General features: G+C 43.3%; 3 protein-coding genes across 4 annotated transcripts in view; 2 read left to right on the top strand and 1 right to left on the bottom strand.

The window, feature by feature from the left end:
• Nucleotides 1-78: 78 nt before the first annotated feature.
• On the bottom strand, nt 79-9,159 carry fbxo46 (F-box protein 46). Its single transcript, XM_029171532.3, has 3 exons — nt 8,774-9,159; nt 4,027-4,640; nt 79-3,951 (listed from the first exon to the last, which is right to left on the bottom strand). The coding sequence occupies exons 2-3, from the start codon at nt 4,504-4,506 to the stop codon at nt 2,128-2,130; spliced, it is 2,304 nt and encodes a 767-aa protein (XP_029027365.1). The 5' UTR covers nt 4,507-4,640; nt 8,774-9,159; the 3' UTR covers nt 79-2,127.
• A 645-nt stretch (nt 9,160-9,804) lies between these two features.
• coq8b (coenzyme Q8B) lies at nt 9,805-16,181 on the top strand. 2 transcript variants are annotated; one of them, XM_029170817.3, is made up of 16 exons: nt 9,805-9,968; nt 10,453-10,634; nt 10,726-10,882; nt 11,002-11,180; nt 11,577-11,643; nt 11,922-11,996; nt 12,087-12,206; nt 12,290-12,375; nt 12,486-12,626; nt 12,708-12,789; nt 12,992-13,085; nt 13,532-13,673; nt 14,487-14,594; nt 14,676-14,741; nt 14,865-14,951; nt 15,317-16,181. In XM_029170817.3, coding segments are annotated over exons 1-16 (1,893 nt in total). In that variant the 5' UTR covers nt 9,805-9,967; the 3' UTR covers nt 15,623-16,181. The 2 variants fall into 2 exon arrangements, with proteins under 2 accessions (XP_029026650.1, XP_029026649.1); XM_029170816.3 differs by having other exon boundaries at nt 9,814-9,968; nt 10,999-11,180.
• Nucleotides 16,182-17,172: 991 nt separating this feature from the next.
• The window catches only part of numbl (NUMB like endocytic adaptor protein), a 33,721-nt gene continuing 31,875 nt past the window's right edge, over nt 17,173-19,018 (top strand). The window contains exon 1 of the mRNA XM_029170814.3: nt 17,173-17,586. The gene's annotated coding sequence lies outside the window, so the exon portion shown is untranslated. The remainder of the gene's footprint in view (nt 17,587-19,018) is intronic.

Genomic DNA, 19,018 nt, shown 5'->3' with positions numbered 1-19,018 from the left:
CAGCGGGGAAATTGCTAATGTAGCTGTGGTAATCAAGTAATGTCAGTGTTTTGGACAAATGAAATCATGAACCATAAGCATATTTGAAACCTGGTATTTAATCATCACACATACATACACACATCCTTGTACTTACGTCTAAGTGAGGACTTCCATTAACATAATGCCTTCCCTAGTCCCTTAACCTAACTAACGTCACAACTTAAGGCAGACCTAACCTAACTTAAATTCACATCACAACCAGGCCTTCAAAGTTGTGAGGACCAGCCAAAGTATCCTCACTTCGATGCAAGTACAAGTACGCACACGCGTGCACACACAAAGCAGTGTTTTCCAGTTTAAATCATCACTTCTTTTTATTTAAGTAGATATTTCCCATTAGCATTGTACATGTCTGGAACCTACAGAGTTCTCCCATGACTACTCAATCATCTTTCCACCTCCATGCAGTTTTAGAATCATTCATGTCATCAGTTCTTTAACGTCCAGTCTGTCAGCTTGCAGAAGGGAGGCGGGGGGATGGGGGGCAGAGAGTAAAAGCAAGGCAAAGGGTGAAGGAGAGAGAGGATTCGTTTCCCCAAGTACGAAGAGTCTGACTGTTCATCTTACAGTTGTTGGCTCTTCTTCCAGAAGAGCTGGACAGAGTCTAACAAGTATCTCAAACCTAGCTTACAGGATCATGTGCAACTCCCAACGCTCTTAGAGGTATCTGGGGCCTCAGGCTCCTGCAGGGTGGGTAGGAGGTAGGGGCTTTTAAGGCTGGAAGCTGGTGTAGAGTTTCTGCGGTCGGTGGTACGTTTCACCTGCTTCGCAGCATGAATGATGCTTTGGCAAATACTGCTCTCTGCCAAATCGGAGGACGGAAAGATGGGGAAAAGAAGACAGGAAGAGAGCTAGGAGTAAAAATACAGATGGAGTATTTAAAAAATACATCTTTGCAGGTAGAGTAGGGTGACAGACTGATGCAAGGAGAACACAGTCCTCAAGAATAAAAGCAAAAACAGCAAACATTCTCTAACACACACCCCAATAAAATCTGTCAAAAAAACAAACAAACAAACAAACAAAATGGCAAACAAGTCAATCAAACCATACAAAGTGACATCAGGCCTTTCCAAAGTGACATCAAATTTCTCTTTTAATCCCATTAAATCCCACTGCTCTTATAAAGTCCAGCTCCCATAATTCTCTGTAAACCAGGAAGTACTCAGTGGCTCCTTTTTATGGCTGGTCAGCAAGGTTAGGGTCCACTCTAAAACAATGACAAGAACAGGTCTCAGCAGCCAGTGAGACTGGCTTATTCAGAGACTGTGCCTGTCATTAACCAAAGGTATGGCTATTTCAGAATTAACATCAGAAACAGGCAATGATTTCAGCAGCATTATCAGGGGACTGATCAATATAGTACGTTACATCACATTCAGAGAATTACAAACTGTGGTGCAGGACAGGTACAAATGTCAATCTTGTACAAAGGAAAATCAAGTTTGCTTCATACAATCACATTTCTAAAGCAATGCTCAACATTCCACCACTAGAAAGCTATACATCTGACTCTGTACATCTCATTCCTTGAAGCACCATATTACAGCGTAACTAGAAGTTTGTGATACAACACAGAACATAGTACTGGAAAACACCAAGCAGGCGCTAGGGTATTACATTTCTATGCTTCTCTGTATGAATGCTAATCTCAATCGAACACACTGCAAAGCTCTCACATGAATTTACCAACAACCATGTTTAGAGTTAGACATGAACCCAAATGATTAAGAGGCAGAAAGAGGGCTGACAGCAGCAGGAGGGGACCCCAACCCTGGTATGCAAACTTTAAAAGGTGCCACTCTGGAACACAGTGCAGGGAGAGAGGGATTTCAGAGGACTTGATCAAAAGGCAAGGAGAGCGACACACCTCTCTTCCTTCTTTACCTCTCAACCTCCCTCCACTGAGGGCAAGTGTGAGAAAGGAGTGCTGGAGGAAAGAAACAAACAAAAAAAAACAAAACAGGAGTGCTTTCTCCTTGATCTATACTTTTCTCCTGTTTGTCCCTTGAACAGAAGTAAGAGGGAGAAAGGAGATACACAGGAGGAGATGAGTTGGTATGTGTGAGGTGTACCATTTCCTCTCTACCTGGCCTCCTCCCTCCTGTCCTCCCTCTTGGTGCGGATAGGCTGAGAGCCATCAGCTGGTTGTTGGACCCAGTTGTTGTCATGGAGCCCAACACGACAGCCTGGTGTGTCTTTGTCTGTACGCCGGCAGCACATCCAGTAGGAACGTCCATAAGGCAGGTCATGGTGGTAAGGTTTGGGGTGCCAACGGCACAAAGAAACGTCCCCGCGCTCATACTGCCGCTTACACTGTTTGCATGGGTCATCCCTGTAGAGCGGGTCTTGGTTCCAGCGTGAATCTACCGCCCGCACCCCGTAGGTTTCGATCAACGCCTTGAAGTAGTGGCAGGTACACTTGAGCGCTGCCAGTGAGCGTGTTGGCAGATAGCTGAAGATGTTGACCATGATGTGGTCCGGCAGCAGCAGCATGTACTGACGGGGTTCCAGGAGCCGTTGAATCTGAAACCGGATCTCCAGGAAGTCATGGGACACGTGACGGTAGAGGCGACACAGAGAAGGGTCTGAACAGTCTTCCCCGACACCAGGAGAGTCGGGTCGAATTGCTCGCTCTCCTGAACCCACTGCCACCCCCGGCCCAGGGCCATTATTGTTGGCACAGTCCAAAGAGCACATTCCTGACCCACTGCCAGGGCCTGTTGCCTTTACATCTTCCTCTGGACCCCGAGGGGGCTGAAGAAAGAAGAGCTGTCCAGGAGGAGGATCATCTGATGAAGGGTCTTTGGAGCTGCCTACACTCACACCACCACCTCCCCCACTGGGCATTGCAAAGCACACGGTCTCCTCCTGAACATTCTCTGTACTGTCCTTGCCATAAAACACACACTGATCCACAGCACCGGTCACCACTACCTCCACATGGAAGCCAGTCACTCGCTCCCTCCCTACACCCACAGATTTCTTCTCCCCTGAGGAAAGCTCATGGGTTGGGTCTGGGCTGCCACAGGCCGGTCTGTCTGGGTGGTGGTGGTCTCCATCTGGTTTGGGAGCAGCAGTTGTGGCAGCAAGCAGCAGACTACTGGGGTCCCTTGATGAGGGGCTGACGAGCTGATACAGGTCACAGGTTATTTTCTCTTTGGCCCTGGCTGCTGCCTGGTTACCTCCACCACCACAGCTCATAAACATACAGCGGGACCTACCAGCTGGCTCCAGTTGAGACCGTGGGTCGAGATTTGACACTCTGAAAGCTATCCTAACCTCACCATGACTGTGACTCGGGGGTGGAGGAGGGGTAACGATGCCAGGCTCCCCTCTTCTACACTCCTTTTCTCTATCTCGACTGGATGAATCTGTTCTCGAACCAAGATGAAGCCGATTTTCCAGATTCTGGGACTCAAAGTGTGCAATGGCCTGGGCTACTCTGCAAGACTCCTGCTGCTCCTCCAATTCCTGGTCTGTCTGTATTGGAGATGATGATTCCTGCGCTTCTTTAGAGGGTTGGCTATTTGAACTGTCTGACACAAACGCCATACTTGCAGGGTCTGACACTGTGCCTCGGAGCAAAGTGTGCTGGTGAGGGGCAAGGACCTGACTAGGAGTGGTTGTGTGGGGCTGGTGGTGGTGGTGTTGGTTCCCATGAACAGCCACAATGCCTTGGAGGGCCATGGCGGTCCTCTGCTCAACCAAGGCAACCATTTCCGCAACAGACAAAAGGTCTGTTTCATTAACCCCTCCTAGTGGTGGCTCATCAGTGCTAGACGGTACAAAGGAGGAGTCTTGGCTCAGGTGTGGCTGCAACACTTGGGAACGTGTTGGAGGGTCATAAGAGGAACATCGCCGTCTTCTTTTGGCTTTACTGCAGTCAGTTGCCCAGTTACCCTTAACCTGTGAAAAACATTTATTTTTAGAACCAAACTAAATTTTCACATTCAATGTGCTGTCTGTGTTTTAATTCCTCACCTTCATGGCGCTGGGTCTAGGCTGACCTGCTCCACTGAACTGGTGTGCAACAAAAAAGGCAATCTTCTCCTTCGTGTTGCCGGGCTTAATGACATACCAGGTGTCTAACAACACGCGGCCATCCTCTGCCTGGGGCCCGGAAGAGGGCGGTGAGGGAGGGGTCGAAGATGCTGGAAGAGCCTGGGCTTGTGTCATAGAGCTAGAATCAAGCTCCTGTTCAGGTGGTGTGTTCTCAGAGCCCACATCTTCTTCTCTTCCATTGTCTTCCTGCACCCCGACTATCATACCCCCATCTTCACCTCCATCCACTGTCCTCCTGGCACCTGGAGACGGCTCGGCCTTGCAGAGGGAGGGGGAACCTGCCCCACTACCACCTCCACCACTGCCCCCTGAGCCTGGGCTCCTTGCTTTGTTTTGGGAGTAGGTTCCAAAGGGACGTGGGCACCAGAGACGGATGTGGGAGAAGGTGTCTCGGTCCATCAGGACGCAGACCACCGGGGCATATCTGCACCTATACTGGCCAGCAAGCACCCAGAGCCAGACCTCTCATTGTGGGCTCCCTTGACCAGTGCCAAACCAAGTGGCACTACCTGCCACCAAGCTGGACATACAACCTAGAGTTACAGGAAAGGAAAGGCAAGACCACAAGGTGGAGTACAGGCAGGAAGGGTGAAAGAAAAGAAAGTAGGAAAGAGAAAAAAACAAAGGTCAGTGACATTAGAGTAATACATTATGACTAGAGAAACAATACTATTCAGTACCACATGCAATTTAGATAATCAATGACCAAGCTAAGGCTGTATTATATTGTTACCTTGAGGCACAATTCAGGCAAAATTAGCACTGCAAAACAGTAGCCCAGCCATTACAATGAAATAGTAGAATTATCATAATACAACTAACTTATTACAACAGGCCTACCCTGTACTTTGGCCAAACTCAATAAGCAATTACGTCTGCCTCAGTGTACCAAGATCAGCTCCTTGGCCTCAGAGACTCTAAATCATATTAAAAGGGATTCCATTTCAGGATTGGTGTCTGTGGCCAGCAGATGAAAGGGATGAAAGATGGAACACAAAAGCACCAAATGGACCCCCTTTTTTCTCCCGCTCTCCTGTCCTGCATCTCAGTGCTTCAAAGAGGACTTGCTTAATGGGAGGCAACACAAGGAGGAGCATGCAGGCATATGTTGGATCTATTTTTAGGAAACAGCAGGAGGGGGTGGGGTAGTCCTGAAACTGCTATAGCCGTTGTCCTAACCCCTTTCTCCCTGCCAAAGAGCCTATGCCACGGGCTAGGAGGGAAAAGCCTTTAGTCCATCCAATGTGCTTTGCTTCTGCAGCTATGCCAGCTGTAGGGCCTGCCAGGAACGTGCCGGCATGCTTAAGAAGAACAAGCGGCAGTGGAGCAACACGTGGGGGTGACTGCTGATCTTGAACCCACAATTACACTTCATGTGTCAATCTTTGTTGAGCTGCTCCTATTAGCCTTTATACATGACAAATTAAACCTGCATTGATTTAACTTGTAACTTTTAAAATCTAAACAGTTAAAATTCCTATACAAGAAAAAACTTGCTCCCCATCATATCTTTTATAACCACAGACAGATACATCAGAACTGACCAGACGCTCAAAAGTCCTACTATGGATGCGAGAGCATGTCATGTAGCGGGAAATGATCATGTGGGCATGCTTACATGTGTTGTGTATCTGTCCTTTGTCAATGGGTATAAGCATTCTGACTGAGTCTTCTAGTCAATCCTAGCTTTAATCTGATATGGGTTTATTATGTGCATATTTACATCAGTATCCAGCTTTCTTGTGACTTGTGTGTGCTGTAACATATTTTTTGCCATCAATTTGTTTAGTTCATACAACAAATGTTCACAAACCTAGGTAAGATGTTTATGTACCATAATATCTTTATTTCAGTCAGTCTTTTTGGTAGAACATCTTAATTTTTCTTATAAAAAAAACATTGTTTTATATTGTCTACTAAATGTTTTATTGTGTTATATAGTCAGTCTCATGCATCATTATCAGGCATAGCTCATCTTTAATCCATGGGTTAATATTGCATATAATATTGCAAATAATATAGTATTTTAATTATGGATTTTTTTATGGTTAAAAGATTGGAGACAATCGCTTGCTTTCTCTTTCAGTCACTGGACTCTCAATCCACAGACTTAAAAACGGGTCATTGTTATGCTTCTCTGACATGCTGAATGGGTGGTGCTTTGTACATTTGGACTAATGGAATGGCTCAGAGAGGTGCAAAAAGCAAACACCACCCACACAGTGTGGTGAACCAATTCAAATGTATTCTCTATAATCACCCAGTAACAACTCAGCTAAGAGCAGGCAGATTATACCATCATGGGGGGAAAAAAAGCTAGTGAACCTTTTTATTGCTCTCTCCACAATCTGATTGTCCATCTCTTTACCCACATTTATCAACTCCTCTTCGCCCCTTCCTCTCACTGCACCACGCAATTCATCACTCTCAACAGACTGGACGGTTTAAGAGGAGAGACCAGAATAAGGACACACTGAGGAGCTCTAGTCTGTAGTGACATCTACACATGCATGCATACTGTACATACACACCACACTAAGATTGTGTCATTTTAAACTCCTAAATTGCTTAAAAAAAACATTCTTCCCTTTTCTGTCAAATTTCTGGACTGTTCTTCAGCCATAATGCAAGTTAAAAAAAAGCTCTTCTTTGCCTTCTATTGTCCACAATTCAACAGTGGACACTAATGGTATGTTACTCCTGCTAATATCTGCAGCTTTAAACTCTATTCTGTCATCTCCAGTTCTACACAATCACTTCATTAGTTTTCTTTAATGCAGCTTAAGTGACAATCTATTTCTGCTTCTTCTGAGAAATATCTGAAGCAAGTTTTAAGTGGACATAAATGTCAATACCTCAAGTGATTTTAGATCATCACCATTTAATGTACAATCAAAAAAAAGCACTTAAAAAGAAATATTTTGTCTAGGTAACAATCCAGTCCACCCACAAGGTTATGGTTTCTGCAGTCAAAGATTTATTGTTATATTCAGTATCTCACTTCCAGTTAAAGGAGTTGTCACTTATTCTGTGTTTATTACTTCAGTGCCCAATTTCTTTAAGCTAGTACGGAGCTATCTTCATTTGAAAAAGTCCCTGTAAATGAATGCTTGGGGTCGGATTCAAGCTTTCTGCATCAATCTAATCCTTCAAATCCAGTCCATGGCAAGGATACAGTGTCAAAGCCTCCATCTTTAGGTACCCATTTTGTCTAAAATGTGTGTCAAAAAAATGAACAACAACAACAGTTCATTCCAATTTGAATTATATTTTTCAAATATCAATATAGCTTTGTGCTTGGCTACTAAGAGACTGACATGTTTCTTTCAGTAAACTCTGATGAACAAATGATTTCCCCATACAAGTTGTGCAGCATAATTATTGGTTTTTACTACTGTACGTGTATGCACTTCACAAATGTTGTGGCCTAAATTTTGTTTCTCCCCCAAAAACCTAAAATCAACTTCCTATTGACCGATGGGTCTGTCAAGCTTGAGCTACTCTTGCAAAAAAAGTCTGTAGATTAACACAAAACAGTCCTCCTCAGCCACCTCACAGTATCTACCACACTCATTTTCACAACATTTGGATGGCCAAAAGCTGACAAATGATAAAACAACACATGTCAAAAACTCAATCTCCCTCTCTGCATGCACGCCTGAAGACAATACAACAGAAGCCCGACCAGTTATGCTGCAAACTGTCACCAGAACAATAGAGCTGAGTGTATCACTTTAACAATTTGCCCAGGAACATTACATCAAGAGCAGCCTTTCTGTCAGGACACCTAGGAAGGCTCTCTGACTGGCATGCAGGTCTGCCGGTGTGTCTGAGAGAGCATCTTCATAAGTTAAGCATGCATACTGCACTAAAAGCACTGTGTCGACATAGTTAATTATTATACTGTACAGAGAAAAGCTCATCATTATAAAACCCTATAACAGTAACTATGTATGAGCTCTGTCTAAAATAGCATTCATCTTCTGTTTAACCTGTATTTCCTTTTACACCTACAAAGCTTTGTCATACAACCAGTTTTGTTTCTTGTTGATTCTCATATTCCACACAAACGACCTATACTGTAACATTACAGCAAACGTCACTGGAGATCAGAACATTTGTAATTCATCTCTTCTATTTAAATCCCCACAGTACCAGCGTTCTATTATTTTGCCTGGTCCCGAATGAAAGGTTAACAGTATGGGAAATAATTCTAAATTGCATTGCAACACCAAGCCTTGCGTCTCATAAACAGCATAAATAACATCGACCATATTCTTCGGATCGTTGATTTTAATTGCAGCAATCGCCATTGAACGCCTGACTCAAGGTTCTTGATCAGCCACTAGCTGGTTAACTGAACTAGCCAACAGCTAGCATACGTAGCGTCGCAACTACTAAAATGTTCTGCACTTTAATGGCCATGTAGCTATTATGTGATCCCGTTTTTAACAACTGCAGTCAAATACAGCCACATTAACAAGGCTTCAAGGCAGAAATACGTTATCCGCTTAATTAATTGGTAGTTACAGATTATCCAAACCCGTCATTAGCTAACGAGCTTGCTACTGGATAGCACAAGTTACCTGCCTAATAACATTACAGCGTTTGCTAGCAAGCTAACACAGTAAAAATGCTCGAGGATATATTTTGGTAACCAACTTACCTGGGCAGACTTGAGTGACAGCGCTGGTGACGTGTAAACGGTAGCTGACAATTGTTTCCTCGATGGATTTCGCTCTGACCAAACCAGTTTAACTATCCGTGTCCACGTAGCTAAGCTAGCGTCGACATTAGCCAGCAGCTACTTTCTATTACCAACCTTGACTAGTGGTGGCTGCTGTCGAGACTAGTGTGCCTGTCAGCTGTCTGAACACAGTCTAGCTGACTACACGCCTTGATGGGACTCCCGGCAGTCGCTCTCCCACTGTCTATTTAGAAGTGACACAAGCTTTTACGGTATGTTCTCGGGGATACCAAAATAATCAGTGTCAAAACGACAGGAGCAGGAAGGCCATCTTGTTGACAAGCAGCTGCATAAGGCCCACAGCCAATAGCGATACAGAGTCGGTGGTGTGCCCATATATGGCGTCCGCACAGCTCCCTCCCCCTGCCGAAATTATAATCATTAAGCAAATGTGTATAACTGATAAGTCATCTCACGTCCCAGGTATTTATAGTGTTGATTTTCTGTTTCATTCTACAGGGCAGGATAGACAGTTTCTTAATTATATATTTGGCCCGTGCCTGGAATTGTGTTATTATACACAAATTGTTCTACTGTTCTGCCCAAATTCTTGTATTTGAGTTGAGGTGGAATATTTCTTTGCTTTATACTTTTAGAATTTTTTATCAAGAATGTCTTTCCTATCAATATTAAGGAGGTATTGTGTAATAATTGTTGGCTGTAATTAGTTGAGATAATTCAAATGATAACATAATATCTATTTATTTTCGACAACTCAAATTTTTGCACAGTGTTATCCTACATTATATTACAATACTGCACTTGTTAGGGGCATGGGGTTAAATCACGGCTTTTGTACGTCCTCTTTATTACCCCCTCCGGTCTCACTGATATGGATCCTTTAGGTCCGCCTCAAGTCTATTTCAATTGGACCAACCATTGCTTTGTACGCGTCAATCTTCTGCTGCTTCGCAATGCCATTGGTTAAAGACAGAACTTTTCCTCGCTGGCTTCCGCCTACTTTTTACCATTTGGACTCATGATTGGATCCCAGTCAAGCCAATTAACTGCAAACTTCCTGGTGTCGAGTCGTTGCAAAACAGACCGTACAGCAAGATACTCGTGGAAAAGGACGGACGCAGAGGAAAACGTGGATAACACACCTCTAATAAAAGTTGGTTAATTCATATATTATTAACAGAATCGTTAATTCTGCAAGTACATTGCACACGTTAAAAATAATGTTTTTGATGTGACATAGCTTGTTATTTAAATGGCCAGTTAGCAGTTGCTGATGTAGGAGCTAGCTACTGGAAAAGAGTAAAGACTATATAACCGTGTTTCTTTAATTCTGTAGATATATCATGAATTACTTCATTACATACTTTACATTGTTACAATGGGCAACACGTTTTAGTTGAGGTTAGCACATATGGAAACATGGACTGCTAATCACATTCAAGGTTAAATAATGTACTAGACAGCTACATACAATTTCTCTCCCTAAACACTGTTATGTCCAATTAAATGTTCAAATACGTTAATTAACAAACATAGGGTTTTAGGTGTGTCTGATATTTTGTGAATTCCGTCGTTCTACTTTATTGTCACTCATTTTACGTCTAATGTATCTTCTGCCATTTCACCTCCTTTTTTAGTGATGCTGTCAGAAGTCCTGCAGGTGCTTCGAGGGGCCAGTAAAGTGGGTTCTGCTCTGATCGCCACCCAGGGAGAACAGCTCAGTTTAATCACCTGCAACTCATCCTTGGCACCAGTAGTCAAAGCTGCCCAGAATGTGGTGGAAGGAATGGTTAGCGCCGTTATGGGCAGCAGCAATGAGGTGAGGATAACTGTAAGTGACATTTAAAGTGATTAAATGCAGTCTAGATCATTTCCATTTATGTTATTGTTCAACCCTTTTGTGTTTGTAGAAGCAACCAATAAAAGAGGATGTATTTCCCGATGCTGAGGGTTGGGAGAACATGGATCCAGATGAAGTAGCAAAGTGGTCCATGGGGTCTGAGTTTGCCACTCATACAGTGGACCAAAGCCACATAGAAGGTGAAACTGCAACAGAGATCCCCAAAGGTATTATTTATATTACTTATTTAAAATGTACAAAACACAGTAAGATCATAGGAAGTCACACTATAGTTTCAACATATTCAGGTTATCACTGTTTTTGTCTGCTCCCCCTGGATCAGCAGGAGGGGGGACTGGCTGGGTGGGGCAGAATACTCGCCTTCTCCACACTACTGCTGCCCGCCACCAGTGCTATTATCAGACCAGGTCTCTCCATGACACTGTGGTTGCCAGACTTACTCCAGAGGACATTAAGAAGGCTAGGGAAACAAAGCAGGCCCTAGTAAAACCCACCAGGCAGAAGGTTTGTTGTTTTATATTGTGAACAGTATACATTTATAACATTTGTAATAGTTCTGAAGCACACTAGGAATACCTATATTTTATTCTAAACAAATCTTACTTACCTCAGAGTAATGTAGTCAAATGTTTTGTCTTCCTTTATGATGAATTAATTTATTTCAGTTGTAAACAAAAAATTCTAATAAATATACTTTCATATCGATGACATTATTGGTTCATGCACACAGATGAGGAGTTTAACCAAATTTTGTGTAGACACTTTATGTATCTTATGTTTTATGTAAGAGTTCTGTCCTTTGTTTCTCAAGTTGAGTTCATCAGTTCTAGATATAATTTTATATATCATTTCAGATATCATTTGTGTTGACTGCTTTCGTGATGATATGTCTCCTTTCAGCTGAGTGATCGTGCCAAAGAAAGGAAAGTTCCTGCTTCAAGAATCAGCAGGCTGGTAAATTTTGGTGGTACGTACAACATGTGTTTTTATTAGTTATTCATTTTGAATTGACAATATTTATCAAGACATGCTTTCTTGGCTCTAAAGACACAAGGAGAAAAGTGGAGTGGAAGAACATGTCACATTTAGTTTCTGATGCACTGTAAATATAGTACTGATTTAAATCATTTCTATTGGGAAAAGTGTTGACAATTTAATTTTTGATATTTATATTTATTTTGTTAACTTATATTCTCATCAACAACTTATAAGGTGCAGTTTATTTAAAGTAATTTGTCTCTGCAGGACTCGCAGTAGGACTGGGGATCGGAGCCATTGCAGAAGTGGCAAAACAGTCACTAGGAGGCAAACAAAAAACAGGTATTTTAATGATGTGCCATAGCTACAGTTTTGTCAGTTTAAACGAACATTACTCCTTAGACAAATTACCTGTTTATGCTGTTGTACTAGAAACGAGTGCCTTGCTAGATTCTCGTCTTCTGTCTGAGGCTAATGCTGAGAGAATAGTCGACACACTGTGTAAAGTACGCGGAGCTGCACTCAAGATAGGACAGATGCTCAGCATTCAAGGTATGGCGTATAGCAACAGCATCAATGAATATTGTTGGCTAGTCACAGTTGCTATCTAATGTTTTCTCAATCCATTCTGTCAGACAACTCTTTCATCAATCCCCAGCTGCAGAAGATCTTTGAGCGGGTCCGACAGAGTGCAGACTTCATGCCTACATGGCAAATGAAGGTAAAGATGCAGTTATGCAATGTTTTTGTTCTGGTGATATGACATGACACAAATGATAGGTTTATTGTACATTTTTAAAATTCTTGACTATGTGTGTCTGATTTTTGCAGAAAGTTCTAGAGGAAGAACTGGGTCCACACTGGCAAGAGAAGTTAATGTCCTTTGAAGATAAACCATTTGCAGCAGCTTCCATTGGCCAAGTTCATCATGGGGTTCTAAAAGATGGCAGAGAAATAGCAATGAAGGTCCAGGTAGGATGGCAATATACTTGTAACTTATGTCTCCTTTTTCTTAATCCTTTGCTTGACTGTTCTTTCCATATATCTCCTCAGTATCCTGGAGTGGCAGAAAGCATCCACAGTGACATAAACAATCTTATGTCTGTACTAAAAATGAGTGTTGTTCTACCAGAAGGTAAGAACTGATGATGGATGCATCAGAAGCTGGCAGACCTGATTAGTTTTGTATAAGAGAGAGTACATCCAGCTCCCTGGGTGTTATGGCCGTGCGCTAGTGATTTGATTGCCACACGTTGAATTTTTTAAGAGATATAGTTGAATCTAACAGTCATGTGTTTTTGGCTTCTTATGTTGAGATTTGCGTATTTTCCCCATAGGTTTATTTGCAGACAGCAGCTTAGAGGTTCTTCAGAAGGAGCTGGCATGGGAATGCGACTATAAACGCGAAGCAGAGTGTGCCAAGAAGTTCAGGTAGGTTTATGTCGTGTGATGAACTATAAAGCCTCCCACTGAAGCCCAATAACTTCAGACTAGAAACCACACAGAATTTCAAGTTTAAGCATGGTTACTCTGTAATTAGGTTTCACTAAATGGTTGCTACTTCTACAGACTGCACATGTTGCAGTGCATGTAGCAGAACTCTCCTCTGAGGCCTGGTGGCTTTCCTTCCAAATACATATTCTTTATAGACTCACTGGCCACTTTACTAGGACCACCTGTACAGTATAATTCAAACCAATAAAGGAACCCTGCCAGAACATTTTTTACAAGGTTATAACTTCTTGGTTGTCAAGTTGAAGCTGTCATAAAGGTGAGAAGTCTCCTGTGTTTATTACTGAGCGTATAATATGCAAATATATAAGCCCCTAATATGAAATGTGTGCCTGTTTTTAATTTTTTTTTACATGTGATCCCAGTTCCCTGCTGGAGGCAGATGAGTTTTTCCAAGTCCCTGAGGTGATTGATGAGCTGTCAGGAAAGAGAGTGCTGGCCATGGAGCTTGTACAAGGCGTCCCACTGGACCGCTGTGTAGACCTGCCACAAGAGACCAGAAACCAGGTACAGTATAGGTTATAACAGCCATCTGGAATTTCCTCATTGTCGATAGTAAATAGACTTTGAAGGTTCTCTGGCCATTTTAAGTATTGCAGAGGACTTTACAGATGTTTTCATTAATATATCTTTACACAATTTTCTTTTCAGGTGACATTTTAATTGCTGTTTTATTACATTATGTGGTAATGTCCAGCTGTCCTTTCTCTTCACTAAGCTACAGCTACAACATATTCCATCAGAAAGGAATAACAGTTGGTAGGCGGCTAATGTTGTTCACACAGAACCAGGACTAGATGAAGTAGCTCTGGTTTTAAAATGTGTTCCATGTATTGCGTTACTTTGTTTCATTGGTCGTGTCATCATTTCTTTAAGATTAAATTAAAGTATAGCGCAAATGTAGGACAGTCACTCCTTTTTGGTAATCAGAATTATAATTTAAATCACTTTTATTATAGCTCAACATGTGCCATAAAATGATATGGCCAGTACTGAGGAGACGTGTGTGCAGGAAAATTACACAGCAGGATCTTAAACATAGATGTAAAAGGGACAATGAGAATTACTGTCACAGTAATTATGTGTTACAACCGTTGCAGATTATGCAGTTGTATGCGAAACAGTGAGACGACGTCTTTAGGTTGTGAGAGCTTGCAGGAGTACATGGTACCAGACAATGAGAGACGAATGGATGGCACGATATGTGATCTATAGGCCACATATCTCCTGCTTTATGTCCTTGATTTAGGAGATACAGAATGAAATTATCATTAATAAGAAGAATATGTCAGTAAATGCAAACCTGCCTTGTCCTCTCAGATTTGTTTCAACATCCTCCAGCTGTGTCTCAGAGAGCTGTTTGAGTTCAGGTTCATGCAAACGGATCCAAACTGGGCAAATTTCTTCTACAACTCAGACACAAATAAGGTAAGGACAAGAAGTCCATGTCTGAAGAGTTTGTCATAACTATTTATGCGTAATTGCAAGCTTAAAACTCTATTTTTTTAGGTGATTCTGTTGGACTTTGGGGCCTGCAGAAGCTACCCAGAGTCATTCACAGACGAGTACATACAGGTATGATAAAGCAGCCAGTAAATACTCCAACATGATCATGATTATTGTATACTTAAGTGTAAGTGGGTCTTTGTAAAATGCATTTGATTATGACAACATTTTCATCTGTGCTTTCGTACTAAGGTGGTGCATGCGGCTTCTGTGGGCGATAGAGCCACTGTACTTCGCAAATCGAAGGACCTGAAGTTTCTGACTGGCTTCGAGGCCAAGGTGAGGTATTTTTGTCTTTGTTGCTGGGCTCATCTATTTTTGATTTGGTTTATCCTGCTTGGTCTCTTATGTTTTGATTTATTTGTATCTCTCACTACCCTTTCCCTTCAGTTAAAGTGCATGACTCCACCTCCTCCTCTGTTCTTATTTCTGTTTCTTGTCTTTGTTAAAAGAGGTAAAAAAAAAGACTTTCTAGATTGCAAAACCGACTTGTGGCACAGCCAGTTTGTACCACTGTCGGCTTCCATATTCTTTTTAGTTCTAATACTTGCTCTTACAATTGAACTTTTTAATCCAGCTGATTGTGATGCACAGTGAAAGACCTAAATACTGTCAGTTTAATGTCTCTTCTTGCTTCTCATCAGGCCTTTGAGGATGCCCATGTGGAGGCAGTTATGATTCTCGGTGAAGCCTTTGCGTCCTCTGAGCCGTTTGACTTCGGCACCCAGAGCACCACCCAGCGCATTCAGAGCCTCATCCCCGTCATGCTGCGCCACCGCCTTACCCCTCCACCCGAGGAGACGTACTCCCTCCACCGCAAAATGGCCGGCTCCTTCCTCATCTGCTCCAAATTGAAGGCTCGCATATCCTGCAGGGACATGTTCATGGACGTGTACGATGCTTACAATCGGAGGAGGCAGGGCGAGCAGGTGGCGCGGGCCAGTGCTTAGAAGTCCAGCAGCTACAGTATGTTACTGTGTGCGTGTATATATGTATGACATAGACTGTTTCAGAGTGGGCACCAAAGTGAAGACACAGAGAAAACAAGGTCTTCAGCAGAATCAGCAGATTTATCTATGACCGTATCGAATTGAAATCGAATCGAAAGAATTGAAATGCTGTGAAAGACACGTGTATTCTCATGTAACAACTATGTGTTAAATGGTTTAATTTTCTATTACATCTGTGGATTTAGTCGACACGATAATTGAATTTGTTTAGGTTGTTATGTTATTATATGTGCATGATGCTGTTGCCATAACAAACACACAAACACGAGCCTACAGTTCCTCAGCAAACAACGTGGTCCTTAATGTTTTTAATAGTGAAGATGATTTGATTCTCCTCCTCATTTGGCTTCAGTGTTCACCATATATTTTTATAACGTACGATCTAGGGGAGATAAGGGTGCTGCATCGCAAAGCAGATGCTGCCAAGTGCTCTGTCTCGTTCAAAGGTCTTTGTGTGCATCCTGATGAATTGACGAATAAAGATTTCTCCTAAAAGTGATGGCTGGCAGACTAGACGGGTAAGATCAGGAGAGGTATTAAAGTCCACGGTCTAAGGGAGCCTGATGAGAAACGGCTCTGCATTATACAGTATATTAAATAGAAAGCTACATATTGTAAAATATTGCCCATCCTTATCATATTTTAAACACATCTGAGGACGGTAATGTGTGCTGTTTTTGTAAATGTAAATGTGAAAGCATCACACATTTAACTTTACTGGCAGGTGTCGAGCTGGAAGCCAAGGATTTCCTCCATCCTGTATTGATCTTTCCATTTTCATTTTAGACCTTTTAGAAATGGCATTGACTTGAGGTCGTTCTCCTACTTTGTGCTTGCACTGACCTTTTGAGCGTCACGTTACTTTGGGCTCCAAAAATATGACGGCATAAGCTTATGGTGGCATTGATTTGGTCTGCACTGTCAGCATCTATTTATATTTCAAAGCAATGCTCTTTTTTTCGTTTTTTGTCTTTATTCAGTCCATTAAAGCACCACTGATGCTACAGGATGCTCGCAAACCATTATTATTCACAGCACAGGCACTGGGATTGAAGGCTTTCACTAACATCATAAAAACCCGATGGAGAAGGATGCCTTTTACTGTGTCTCCATTAGTACTTGCTTTTAGCCTCCTTTTATTGAGCCCGTCTCACAGCACAACTGCAGTGAGCTCTGATGCGGTGCATGAAAAACCACAGTTTGCAGCAAATGTACAGTGAAGGAGAAGCACTGCTTCATGCAGTTTCACGCATTGTGGAGTTGTTTTAGCACGTACGAAGCAGCCGACTTCAATTCACTGGACGAAAACGCTCTAGTTTTGGACCTGGGCTCAAACTCTGTCGGGATGATGCGCGTAATTTGCGCCGTCACAGCGCAGCACCACGCGATGGCGCAGTGGAGCGCCAGCAACGGAGCGCCACGCTTTCCCCCCTTCTTTGCTGGAAAACATCAATGGGAAGAGGGAATTTGCATGTCCGGCCGTGTGTGCCAATGGGCGCACTGGGAAGGCTGGGTTAGCGGGTGGAGTCGGGGGAAGCAGCAGCCCATTAAGTGCACAGTCAACAACTAAAGCATCCGAGAATACTACGGACACGCACCAGCCTGGACGAAATCCCCCCTCGAAACGCGGCGTCGGGGCTTTTTTGTTTTTCTTCGCCAAAGAGTGATCTTGGATTGCTGTTGTGCGTCTTTTCTATCCGTGTGTATGCGTGTGCGCACCGACCGGGCTGATCCGCGGCTCCACATCGCCTCCACGCATCGCCTTCCCCGTGCGGATGAAGAAGATTTGGTGAAATTACGACTCGGGCTAGAAATTATTCCTCCTCGGTCTCCTCTATTTCTGCCCGGGGTCCTGGATTTACACAGAGGAGCAGCGCGGAGCCGATCATCCGTCGTCCTCTTGGGTGAGTTCCCTGGATTTCCGTCCCATTCGGCATGCCTATTTACCGACACTTACGGGCTCATACGAAGACCCGACCACGTCCCTGTAATTTAAGAATGCCTTGTTAAGAAGCGAGGACCTACTCGTGACCATTATAAAGTCCTGAATCGAGAGTTTAGCGGGGAATGGATCCACCTGCAACGCTTTTGACTCGCCGTGGGCCCGTGCGTGTGAAATGAATGAAATGTGCCCAGAGCTCTGATGACACCGGTTTAGCTCATTTCCAACCCACAAACAAAAACTATATTCTTGTAAATATCCCTCTGATGCCTCTTACACCAAACTACCGGCGCAGAGGTCCCCATCGTGTAGATGCTGAACCCAACTGAACCAACGTGTAATAAATAGATGTAACTTACTGAAGTAGCCTGCGGCAAATTGTCTGGACGTATTGTAACGATTCGGCGAGGAATTAGAGTTAATTACATCTCCATCCGCTTGGAATTGATCAGGTATCAACGAAGCGCTGAAAAGTCCCATTGATTATGGGCCAATAATTACTTTACGTTTGCTTTGGTGGCGCTCTTTCTAGGTATTTGCTCCAGGACAGCGTGGCCCCCGCACACGCGCCTTGAGTTTAAACAGGCTAATGTGAGACCATAAATAAGCGCGTCTCCGCGTCCGTGTGTCTGGACGTGTCTTCTTCCGTCTTCGGGGCTCGTTCTTTCTTGAGGGAAGGGGTGGCATCATTACGCACACACGCACTTGGCACATGCCTTCATATATGGGTCTGGTAAACGCATGCGGCTCTATTGTCCGTGCAGCTCCATCTGTTGCATGACATGGCATTCCTCAGACAGCCGCTCATGCTGTTAGGGGGTGGTCTACCCTGACCCAGTGCCTCAGAGAGAGAGAGAGAGAGGGGGGGGTCCATTAGGGTCCATTAAGAAAGTAGGGGCAGAGCCTCTCCGCCTGCTGAGTCCACACCGGCGCTATGACAACTACTGGGTCAGGTGGAGGGATAGTTTTGGGTTTGGATCACGGGATGCGTGGAGTTGGAGCTGATCGTTGGTCTGGAATTGGGTGAAGGCCGTTAAGGGTGTTAAGATCTGGTGCCTGGCAGGTCATATAGGAAGGCCAGATTTAGGGTCGAAGAATGACTGTGGTTACTTCAGTGCTATGGGTTTATGAGACTGTGAGATTGATCACTTCTTCTAAACTAGAGAGTCCAGGTTTGCTATGAAGTTAGTTTTGGTCAGTAGTTGATTTCACAGGAACTCTAAGGCAAAAGCTTAGGTTTAGTCTAATGCTTGGCCTTAAGGAAGACTATTTGCTCTAGTGTTAGTAATAAAACTGTGCTGGATTAAAAAAGCTACAGTACCTAAACGATTGCAACTTAGTCATCACTACGCCAGCCTCCACACAGCACTGCACACATGAATTCATCTGACGTA

This window comes from Betta splendens, chromosome 13 (assembly GCF_900634795.4).
Source record: "Betta splendens chromosome 13, fBetSpl5.4, whole genome shotgun sequence".
In the NCBI taxonomy this organism is placed as follows: domain Eukaryota; kingdom Metazoa; phylum Chordata; class Actinopteri; order Anabantiformes; family Osphronemidae; genus Betta; species Betta splendens.
Note: the sequence above shows the minus strand (reverse complement) of the source record. Positions and strands in the feature narration are given on the sequence as shown.